General features: G+C 44.3%; 1 protein-coding gene across 5 annotated transcripts in view; it reads right to left on the reverse strand.

Annotated features, from left to right (window-relative positions):
• AP3B1 (adaptor related protein complex 3 subunit beta 1) overlaps window positions 1-12,445 on the reverse strand; it is a 207,715-nt gene that overhangs the window by 154,596 nt on the left and 40,674 nt on the right. For all 5 annotated transcript variants that reach the window (XM_089494600.1, XM_089494591.1, XM_089494621.1 and 2 more), the window contains exons 5-6: window positions 2,619-2,779; window positions 1,126-1,192 (exon numbers count right to left, since the gene is read on the reverse strand). In XM_089494600.1, the coding sequence (XP_089350726.1) occupies window positions 1,126-1,192; window positions 2,619-2,779 (228 nt within the window). The remainder of the gene's footprint in view (window positions 1-1,125; window positions 1,193-2,618; window positions 2,780-12,445) is intronic.

The raw sequence follows: 12,445 nt of genomic DNA on the forward strand, positions 1-12,445 counted from the left end.
ACATTGAATCAATAACTTTGGAATGTATTATGATACCCACGCATTTGCAATCTGAACACCATGTATTCCTTCCAGCATATCTGTTAAATATGTTAAAGAGTGTGCTTTACTTTGCTTATTTTCCCAAGGCAATAGTCTAGTTTAGAACACATCAGTAATCTCATCACAAAGCCATCACCAATTCTTCAGCTCATTTTTAACAAGCAAATTATTTGATCTCCCAAGAGTCAGCTGTTAGAGCTTATCCTATCTGGTCTTCACAGGCACATGTGTACTTCGATTGGTTTTGAAAGAAAGACATATTTACACCCACAGCAGGAGACATCAAAAGCCCTCTGAACATCAGTGAATCCAGAATATGCTATAAAACAAGATACCCTCTTTCTTTATCCAAACTTAAACTTACATTTTGCGTTTAAATGTGAAGGGACCCAATTTTGTTTTTATCTGAGAATTAGGGGAGCCTAAACACAACAGCTTGTGGCATATGACCAATGACTGAGACTGTTTACTTTCAGCCTTAGTCACTTCAGGCCCATGGCTAAGAGTACTTTATGCAACTCTACTAGGACAGTGCTTCCCCTATCAATGTGCTGTTTAATGCTATTTAGAAGCCAAACCTGGCACAGAATATGTCCTTAAACACTCAAGGATTGGTCTACATAAGCTAACTAAGGGGCAAAGCAAATGGGTATGTGCCACAGTCTACTACTGCCAAAGTCTGAGACCATCAGCAAGGAGCTGTTTTTCTCCGCTTCTTTTGCAGCCAACTTGGTGGCCTCAGAGCAGCTTCCGGCTAATCCGGGGGCATGCGTCATTGCATGCCATGTCCCCAGAGGAGCCCAAAGCCTGCACATCTGTTTCAGGCCTAAGGAATCAGTGACGCTACATCACTTTATGAAGCATTAATCAGACTAACAGTCACATAGCCAGAACACCTACTGCAGAGTTGACACTTTTCAGAAATGTGTTAGCATCTGATTTCTGCCCCTAGTACAAATATGATTGGTACACATAAAACGTAATGCTGCCTAAGTATTCTTCTTCCCTATTCAGATGAAAGATCAAAATTCCAGGTAAAAGACCATAATTCCAATTATATTATAAAGCAGCTGAATTACTTACTGTGCTCTTATCTTTCAAAAGTTTTTCTATTACTTCAATTAACAATTCCTTTTGCTCAGGATCAAGGCTAAAAAGCAAATAAAAAGTATCAAATTACCTTAAGATATATCAGAAATTTGTGCACATGTAGGTGGTACATGAAAATGACAGAGAGGCTTATTGAAAGAATGGAAAAGAGGAAACAGAATGAGGTGTTGGTAGTCAAGGTGAATAGTCATTCTTGGATATGCAAAAGAGCAAACTACAACATTTGGATGTAATAGGACTTCCAAAAAATCCAAAGCAAAAGAAATTGATGGAGCCTGAGAATCAAGGAGAAAATGTACGGGAACAGTATTCATTTATTTAGATTGTTTACCCAGTGGTATATCAGCTCCCCCATTTGAGTTACAGTGCACCGTTGGCTTACGCAGGGAATCCGTTCTGGACCCACCCACCCCGGCATAAGCCAAAGAGTGTGTATGCTCGTGCACGCAGTGGGGTGGTGGCGGCACGCTCACGCCCCATTCATTCCAATGGGACGTGCCGCCCCGCGCGCTCCCGCATGGCTCTCCACGGTTTTCAGCTATGCTCAAACCTGCGTATAGCACCCGTGTATGACACGGGTGCACTGTACTTTCACTGAAGGTTACAAAAATATCTCTGAGCTCTATGTCTTCCTATTGGTCTTAGACCTGGAAGTAATCTTCTCCACATTCCTAACCGTGCTCTCGCAGACAACTGAACTCTGTCATGGGTCGGTTCTTCAATGCTTCCATGCATGTTTTTTCGACAGGACAAAGACAGTACCTTTCCTGCCTGGTTCTCAGGCTTCATCAATTTCTTTCTCTTTTGAATTTTTTTAAGTCTGATGCCTAAAGGATTGTGAATTACTCCTCTGTACCATTCAGAAAATGAAGTTGAGCATGTGCAATTTTATATGACTTTCCAGACAGAGAGCTTCAATGAAGGTTCAAGGAACAGTATGAATAATTCTTGATGAAGTACAGAACTCCTGTATAGAGAACACTGGATCCTGCCCATGATGATATGAGCTCTATTTTAACCGACTTAATATTTTGTCCATTTTGACTAAAAGAGCAGTCATAGCTATCAATGAGCTTATACTAAGATAGCGTACCAGAAATTTGGATCCAATTTTTTGTGTGGTAGAACACAATACCCATCATCCCAAGCCTGCTGGTTCAGGATGATGGGGACCATTAACATAAACTGTACATCTAGTGGACACTGGATGGAAGAAGGCCAAGTCAGATTGGAACAGAAAAGTGATTTTAAAAAAAGATTGTGATTAAAAAAAAAAACATGTCCTTTTACATATACAGGTTTATCTCCAACTATGTTAACATAGACCTTTTAGTCAAAATCATTTTGCTGGCTTTATACCCATTAACAGATTCCTGTTATCATAAGGTCTAACTAAACTTCATTATAACACTCTCTAAAAAGCATTAAATACATATCTTCTATATTTATGGATGGAGACAGCATACCTGTAAAGCTTTTGGATTGCATGGGCGGCATTTTTTCTAACATAAGGTGATAAGTCAGTGGATGCTTCTTTGATAGCAAGCATCATAATTGGAACAATAATTGGCACTCTGATACTGGATAAAACTCTCAAAGCACTTGCACGGATTAACTGATTAGGATCCTAGAATGAAAATAAAAGAATGCCAATCTTCAGAGAAATGCATTATCATAGTTATCAAAAGTATATACACACACACATTTCTGTTTCATTTCTTTCCAAATTTATGCCCTACTTCTAAGTTTGTTACATGGTCTCTCAGAAAGAGAAAAGAGCTCAAAAAGGATTGTCTAGTCAAACTCCCTGTCCTATAGAATGAAAGGTCAGCTGATTATCTGTCTTCCCCAACTTGATGCCCTCTAGAGGTATTGGTCTAGTAATCCCATTATACATGCTGTATGGAGATGATGAGTGTTTTACACTAACTCATTCAAAGGGCATCTGGAGTGTGGAAGTGGTGTGAGAAAGAAAAATCCATGTCTACATCCACTATCTTATTATAACTGTTCTTACTAATTTCTTTGAGTATTGAATTATGACCAAGATTTCCAATGTTAAAGTTATTTTCTAATTGGATATCTATTCAAAAATAAACCTTTCCGTGCAACTTCATAAATAAAAAATAATCAGGGAATTATCCTGTGAAGCAAGTCATCATCACTGTTCGACTAAAGATACCAAGGTTTCTGAGAGTAATTTGTCCAAGGACACATTTGTCCATGAATATAGGAAAAACCTAAAGGATACACAATAGAAATTGTGCCAGAAGTATCAAAAAACTAAGACAAAAGAATTGTAAGTATACGCCACTAATATATGCAAATTATATAAATAGAATAGTGTGGTCAAAATATATACAGTATATAGAACAATACATTGAAAATGACAGGATTCCAGATAGTACCCATTTTGACAAAACAGATCTTCTTGGAAGTATGGGAAATATTTACAAAACCAAGTTCTAAGAGTAAATCTTTTTCTTCAGTAATATATAACCCCATATTTATCTGATATAACTCCCTCCCTCAATCATGTATTTGGTGTGTATTTACAATCCCTTTTGTCTTTGGTTTTTGGCACCACTAGTGTTATTTCTATTGTGTTAATCCTTACAAATATCTGTCTTTTTTGTTATTTCTGAAACGTAAGTAGCTACATAGAAGACTCTCATATTGCTATCTATACACTGAGCTGCATCATCCAAACAGTAATCCCATCTGCTCTATCCCAAAGGGCTGGTAAGATTATGGCTAGACTTACACTGGACTACTCTGTACCAAGTTCAGAAAGAACAGGTTACTCACCTGTAACTGTGGTTCTTTGAGTGATCATCTGTGCCCTCACACAATTGGGTACTGTGCCTGAGCAGAGACTCCATTTGGTAGCTGAAAATCTGAGCAGATTGGCGGGAGCCCCGCCTACTCCCATGTACTGAGCATGCCCAGTCCCGCCAATCTAGCACCTCCTTCAGTTCAAGTCTGCCGCAAAAACATGGCAGGGACCTGACCGAGGGGAGGTAGGGCAGGATTTGTGTGAGGGCACAGATGACCACTCGAAGAATCACAGTTACAGGTGAGTAACCTCTTCTTTTTCTTCGTGGTCTCTGTGCCTCACACAACTGGGTGACTAAAAAGCTAACCTAAGGAGGTGGGAAGGTCACTGCAAAATAGAGGAAAGGACAGCATGACCAAAACTGGCATGTCAACGAGATCTGGAATCTAGCTGGTTGTGCCAAACAAAAGTGGAAGGTTGGGACCACGTGGCTGCCTTGCAGACATCAGGTAGAGGGACACCTTTAAGGAAGACAGCAGAGGAAGCAACAGCCCTGGTGGAGTGTGAACGTACACCAACAGGAAGAGGGTGTTTGGCCATCTCATAAGCCAGAGTAATAGACTGAGCAATCCATTTTGAAAATCTTTGTACAGAAACAGGGTGGCTCTTTCTGGATCCACCTTAACAAATGAACAGCTTGTTAGTCAACCTGAACTCAGCAAAACGTTGGATATAAAACGCCAAAGCACGGTGAACATCCAGCATGTGCATAGTCTTTTCGAGAGGTGTAGACGGGTCTGGGTAGAAATTGGGCAGAACAATGTCCTGAGAAAGATGGAAATGAAGAGAGGAATGAAACGTCTAGTTTGAGAACCACTTTGTCTCTGTGGAAAACAAGAAAAGGCTCATCAGAGCTCAGCGCCGTCAATTCAGAAGCACATCTGGCTGAAGTAATTAATGGCCACAAGGAAAGACACCTTTAGTGTCAACAGTCTCAGAGAGGCTGAGCCCAAAGGTTCAAAGGGAGGCCTAGTTAACTGCGTAAGAACCAAAGATAGAGACCACGTCGGGGCCAAAGGAGGCATCGGAGGATAGAGATGATGGAGGCCTTTGAAGAACTTTTTCATAGTTGGTGAAGTGAAAAGGAGAGCTGATGGTGAACCGGGAGACTGGTTGGAGACAATGGCAGACAAATAGACTTTGAGAGAGGAGAAGGCCAAACCTAGATCACAAAGGTGTAAAAGGAAGTGTAAGGCTGTAGAAAGGCTCACAGGACTGGAGGGTTCAGCTCTAGCTGTAGGAAATCCACAAAAGCGATTCCACTTGTAGGAGTAGGATTGTTTAGTACAGTCTTTTCTAGAGGCTGACAAGACCCTAAGCAATTCTGGAGAATTCAGAGTTTGATCCTCCAAGCTGTCAGGTGTAGACTGAGGAGATCTGGATGAAGGACCGCTCTGTGAGAGTGAGACAGAAGGTCCAGCTAACTCGGGAGTTTGAAGTATTGACCCCTGGACAGGTGGAGCAGGGGGGTGAACCAGGGTTGTCTCGGCCAGAAGGGGGCCAGCAGAATCGAGTTGGCTCTGTCCCTGGCCATCTTGGTCACAACCTTTGCTACAAGTTGTAGCAGAGGGAAGGTATAGAGGAAGTCTCGGTTCCAACTGCATAGGAATACATCTCCCAGGGAGCCGTATTCCCTGCCCGCCCTGGTGCAGAATTGTGGGCACTGAGCATTGACTGGAGTGGCAAAGAGGTCCAAGGATGGTGTCCCCCATTGGGAGGCAAGAAGTAGGAAGACTTGAGCCAACAGCGTCTATTCGTGTTGAAGGACCTTGTCCCTGCTGAGAGAGTCTGCCAAGACATTGGCGGGTTACAGACCGCCAAAAAATACGTATGGAATACGTATTAGGGTTAGGAATGGGCGGTGCTTCCGCACCCCCTAACCCTATACGTATTCCATACGTACAACATGGCGGCGCCCCTTCCACATGGGGGCCGCCATGTTTACGTATCGGACGCATAGCGTCCAGACATGTCGCGGCGCCTATGATGTCGCGAATGCACCAGCGGTGCCTCGCGACGTCACAGAGGCGCCGCAAGAAGGAGCTCCATTTTGGAGCTCCTTTTTTGCTCTGTGCGGGAGCTGTGCGGTGTGGCTGCTGCGGCTCCCGCACGGAGCAAACGGCGGCAGCGGCAGACCGCCTCAAAGCGGCGGTCTATAACCCGCCATTGTCTTTGCCAGCGAGATGAATCACCACCGTGTGGATGGAGCAATGATGGCACCAAGTCCAAAGCTGTTGAGCCAGATGAAGTAGGACAGAGGAATGTGTACCACCTTGTTTGTTGATGTAACAGACTGTTGTTGTGTTGTCTGCTGCCACTTGTACAACTCTGTGAAGAAGATGGGGTTCGAAGGCCCGAAAGCCCTTGATCACAGCCAGGAGCTCTAGGGCGTTGATGTGCATCTCTCTCTCCGAGGGAGACCAACGACCTTGAATGCAGAGATCTTTGAGGTGAGCGCCCCAGCCCATTGTGGACGTGTCTGTGGTGACCATCATAGAAGGTTCTGGGGCCTGGAAGGGCATCCCCTTGAGGACATTGTCAGGAACAAGCCACCAGGAGAGAGAGTCTTTGACCTATTGGGGAATGGCAAGTCTCTTGGATTGTCTGTCTTTGAGGTGAATGAAGGCAGAAAGAAACTATCTTTGGGGGGGGGGGGGGGGCTGAACCTCAGGCGTGAAAGATAGACCACAGCCATGGTGGGCGCCATGTAGCCTAGAAGCTGTTGAATGTCCTTTGCTGTAGGACGGACCTTGGAGAGGACCAGACGGAGATGATCCCAGCAGGAGTCTGCCCTTCTGATAGGCATGACCCATGATAGAGTCCAAAGATGTGCCTAGATATTCTATCACTCTGACTAGTTGAAGGATAGACTTGGTGGGATTGATGGTGAGGCCCAAGTGAGTGATTAGAGACAAAGTGACATGAATGTCTTTGAACAACTGAGTTCGAGAAGACGACACCAGCAGCCAGTCGTCAAGATACTGAAAAATCATTATTCCCTGTATTCAAAGATGAGACATGACTGCCGCCATGCATTTGGTGAACACGTGTGGGGCAGTGGAGAGGCCAAGGGGAAGAACGGTATATTAAAAGAGATTTTCATCAATGGCAAACAGAAGAAATTTGCGGTGTTGTGGTATGATACTTATGTGAAAGTACGCATCTTTCAGATCGATCGATGCAAACCAATCTCCTCGATGGAGGAAGGGGAGAACTGACTAGAGAGTTACCACCTTGAACTTGGGAGGTTTGATGTAAGAGTTGATTCCTCTCAAGTCCAGAATGGTACGAAGGACACCACCTCGTTTCGGAACTGTGAAATACCGAGAAAAGAAGCCATCCAGCCTGCAACTGGGTGGAATACGTTCGATGGCACCTTTGTTGAAAAGGGAGACAATCTCTTCCTGGAGAGTAGGGGAAGACAGAGTGGAACAGAAAACGCCGTGTGGAGGAATATTTGAGCATTCTATGGCGTAACCCAAACGAATGATGGTAAGGACCCAGGTGTCGGAGGTGATTTGGCACCATTGGTCGTAAAAGCTGGATAGTCTGGGTTGGGTAGCAGACAGAGGGAGAGAGAGGATGGATGATGGTGTCGTCTTGGTGGAGTTGTCAAAATGGGACTTAAAAGAAGAAGAAGGCTTCTTCAAAGATTGTTGTTGATTTTGACATTGTTGTTTTGTTGTTTGTTGTGTTGTTTATAGGGTCTTCCTGAAGACTGTTGTGAAGAGCCCTTATATTGGGATGAGTTTCCAGAATACGGTTGACAATAAGAAGAGGAAGGGGCTGATCTGTCATGCGTCTCTTGTATTGTTGTTTATTCGTGGTCAGCCCAAGGTGTTTACCCGGTCAGAAAATTTTTGGCCAGAGTACCAAGGGAGTCATCTGTATTGGCTGCAAACAGGCCCTCATCATCAAAAGGAAGGTCTTCAATTTTGTTTTTGGCTTCATCAGTAAGATCTGTGGACTTGAGCCAGGCAAACCTGCGAAGGGCTATGGCACCAGAGATGATTTTAGCCGAACAGTCGACGGAGTGTCTGGTCAAGTGGAGCTATTGGTTAACAAAGAGACAGCCTCAGCACAGAAATCCATAGCTGCAGATTTTTGTTCCTCAGGCAGATAGGGGATGAAGGAAGCCATCTTGTCCCATAGAAACTTCTGGTAGGCCGCCATGCAGGCTTGAAGGTTGGCATCCTTGGCATTCAGGGCAGCAGAAGAGTAGAATCTGCATCTGAAGATGTCCATACGTCTGCCATCTTTGTCTGCTGGGGCAGAATGAGTCTTGCCTGATGATTTTGTAGTGGATTCGACCACCTGAGAATTGGGTGCAGGATGGGTGAAGAGGGACGGGACTGTATCCAGTTGAACCTTGTACATGCCCTCAAGTTTTTTAGACGCTGGGGGCACATAGGCAGGTTTATGCCATGATAGGGCCATTACATCGGACAAAGAGGCCAAAAATGGAAGGATTGCCAGCTGGCTAGAAACAGGCAAAATACCATAAACCAGGTCCCTAGGTTTAGGAGGTTGGTCAATGTGGAGACCTATGGCCCTGGGCATCCTGTCAACGACATCTGAGAAAAGGTGAATGTCCTCGACGGGAGACAGAGGCATGGTATCTTCAACCTCTTCTTGAGGAGAAGCTATTACTGGTGATGGAGAGTGAGGGGATAATTCTGGCTCATATGTGGATTCCTCAGTAGAGTGTAACACCGTAGGTACAGAGAGAGTTATAAATGGAACTACCTGAAGAATTTGATTGCCTGGCAAAAAGCGGGATAGAAATAAAAAAAATTAATTAAAAAAAGAATTGACAGCGGAACCAGCAACGTCAAGGGTACATTTGGAATTATTGACAGGATGGGTGTCACCATCGATGTCAAATTCGACGTCAAGACAAGGGTCTCCGGCGTAGAGCGAATGGGAGAAGCTGGAGGGTAGGAGACAGTAGCTGTAGTTCTAGGTGGTGGCTACAGGGCATGATAGGGGCCATCATCTCCAGGAGAGAGGGATCAAGAACGATGCTGAGAAGGTGATCGAGAACAACGTCGAGGATGAGAGTGAGAGCGGCGTCAATAACAAGAAGGGGAGTCATTGAGGAGATTGCGGTGATTATACCAATCTCTATAGGAAGGAGAGTATGATGAGGGCCGTTCTCTCCTATATTCCTCACCTCAATAATGAGCGACATAGGATCCTGAGGAATGAGGTGAGCCAAATCTGTATCCGTTCCGGTCTCGAGGTGAAGGGGACCTGTGGACTCTGGTCGGTGACTACCTCCAAGGCAGAGGCAAAAAGGAGAGTCTATATGCTCTCAAGGTTGTAGCAGTTATCAAAGTCGAAGGCCTTGAAATTTTGGGAATTCGTGGAAGTTTGTGGATGGGAATTCTTCGCAAAGGATCTACAGCCAAAGCAGATTTTTGGGCAACAGAGAAAGAGAGAGCACTCTCAAAAGAAAGATTTAAGTTTGGAGGCTCTATTCCTGAGAATCACCACAGTGAAAGCTCTACAATGGGGGCACCTATCAGAAATATGGTCCTCCCCTAAGCAAAAAAGGCATTTAGAATGACCGTCATTGAAAGCAATTTTTTGGTCACATTCGGAGCAATGTTTAAACTACTTCTAGGCCATAAGAGGCCTAGAAGTGGTGGGCCCATCCAGGCCGGCAACACTTCACTCTCACAAGGATGAAAAATTTTTAGAGGGCAATGCTCGAATTTACCGTACAGTTACCATGGCATGAGAGTGACTGGAGGCCAGTTAACAACAACAACCAGTAATAATGCTCATAAAGTTCCTTTTAAAAGTAGCCCTGATGTCCCACTCTCTTGCTGAAAGAGCTGCGAGGCACCAGTATGAGTGTGCGTGTAATGATTCGCTTCTCAATCCTACCTCTCAACTTTTCTTTCTCCTCTTTGCATTTCCCCATTTTCCCTCCGTTTGCAAACTGATCTCCAAACCTTGCCTCTTCTGGTATTTCCCCATTTTCCCTCCATTTGCAAGCTGATCTCCAAACCTTGCCTCTTCTTTCCATTTCCCCATTTTCCCTCTGTTTGCAAACTGATCTCCAAACCTTGCCTCTTCTTTGCATTTCCCCATTTTCCCTCCGTTTGCAAACTGATCTCCAAACCTTGCCTCTTCAGACCGCTTGCAAGCTGATCTCCAAACCTTTGCTTCTCTTCCTCCTCCTCCTCCTCCTTGCGTTTTCTCTGAAAACCAAGCTTCTCTTTTCCCCCCTCCAGTTCCACTTTGAAGCCAACCTTAAAATCTGTCTCCAAAAATCTGCCCTCAACTTATCCATGGGGCATATCAAAATCCAAGATTTTGATCCTAAAACCTTCCCTCAACTTATACATGAGGTCGACTTGTACACTAATATATATGGTATGAATCCATTGGTTTTAAATACAGTGAGCCCTTGGTATCCATTGGGGTTTGGTTCCAGGACCCTCTCCCTCAGTGGATACTAAAATCCATGGATGTTCAAGTACTATTACATACAACACGGTAGTAAAATGGTGCCCCTTATAAAAAATAACAAAATCAAGGTTTGCTTTCTGGGATATATATATATATATATAAAATTTCAAGCCGTAGATAGTTGGATCTATGGATAAAGAATCCGTGGATATGGAGGGTGACTATATGCATGCTCTTTTAACAGATGCTATGCATTGTGAGCTGGCATTATGTTCCCATTTGTCGCTGTATTTTAACCTATTGTCCCCTGCCTCAATCCATTGGGGGAAATGGGTAAGAAATAAATATTGTTGTTGTTGCTATTTACATCTTCCCAAAAATGCAGGGGCTCAAGCTACAGCATGTTACTAGGAAGATACCACCATCAGAAATACTTTAACTGACAGAGACCAAACCCTACCAATAACATTATCACTATTTCTAAAAATTACATAACAGAGGAGTTCACACTTACTCCTTACATGAATAGAAAAGGACTTTGTCCACCCCAGGTTAAAAATACCATGTTCGAGGCTATTTCTTGTCCTTGGCTGTTTTTTATTATCAAGTTGTTTGTTATGATACATATACAGTCGGCTGTTCGTATCTGGGAGGATTCTGTTCTGGACCCGCCCCCCACAGATGCCAAAAACCATGGGACCTCAAGACCCATTCATTTTGACGGTGGTGCACCGTATGTGTGTCCTTAACAGCATGGCTGTGTGTATGCACTACCATTGGGGTTAATGAGCAGGCCCATCTGCAGATGCTCAAATCCAGCGATGGCAAGCCCACAACTGGGCAGGCCTACCATAGTATCCAGGATGTGACACAGCCATTTTAGCCTTCTTTTTTTAGACTTTAAACTCATTGTTGTGTATACAAAAGACTGACATTCAGTCCAAGCCCGTGCTTGGGTTTGTTTTACCACCTTCAACGTGTTAATCCTGCATATAACCTCAAAACAATTCCAAACTGTAGAAAAGAGCCTTAAATAATAATAATAATAATTATTATTATTATTATTATTATTATTATTATTATTATTATTATTTATAGCCCACCTTTCCATAGATCAAGGTGGGTTACAACAATATCAGTTACAGGATAAAACACAATGAACAGCAAATATACATTAAAATCACAGTACAATTCACAATTGCGACCAATTTAATAACTTCTTCGTGGATAAAACCTCTCGGATAAGCGAAGGTCTTAACGCCAACATTCAAGCAGAACCTAGAGTAGAGGCGTCCAGAGCCTCCGTGGACTCCATTAAACTGGATCGGTTTGAGTTGGTAAGTACCGATGATGTGGACAAGATCCTCGGAAGTGTTCGGAAGACAACTTGCTCTCTCGATCCCTGTCCCTCATGGCTAGCGGCCCAGGGGGGACCGGCGGTAACTTTATTGCTACGCCGGATTATTAACACATCTTTGAGGGAAGGGCAATTTCCATCTGAACTAAAATTGGCCATAGTAAAACCTTTATTAAAAAAGCCCTCCCTCGACCCCCTGGTACATAACAATTATCGGCCAGTTTCGCTGCTGCCATTTTTGGGGAAGGTGATCGAGAGGGTGGTTGCAATCCAGCTTCAGGCGGTCTTGGATGAAACGGATTATCTGGACCCATTTCAAACTGGCTTCCGGGCGGGTTACGGGGTTGAGACGGCCATGGTCGCCTTGGTCGATGATCTCCGTCTGGGCCTCGACAGGGGAAGCGTGTCCCTGTTGGTGCTCTTGGACATCTCAGCGGCTTTCGATACCATAGACCATGGTATCCTTCTGGGACGCCTGGCAGAGGTGGGAATCGGGGGCACTGCGCTCCAGTGGTTCCGGTCCTACCTCTCTGGGAGGTCCCAGATGGTGCAGCTGGGAGACGTGTGCTCCGATGAGAGGGCCCTTATAACTGGGGTCCCTCAAGGAGCCATTCTGTCTCCCATGCTATTTAACATTTACATGAAACCGCTGGGAGAGATCATCCGGAGACATGGGGCGT

This window comes from Sceloporus occidentalis, unplaced genomic scaffold (assembly GCF_023333645.1).
Source record: "Sceloporus occidentalis isolate IW3139 unplaced genomic scaffold, rSceOcc1.0.p SCAF_1, whole genome shotgun sequence".
Classification (NCBI taxonomy): Eukaryota; Metazoa; Chordata; class Lepidosauria; order Squamata; family Phrynosomatidae; genus Sceloporus; species Sceloporus occidentalis.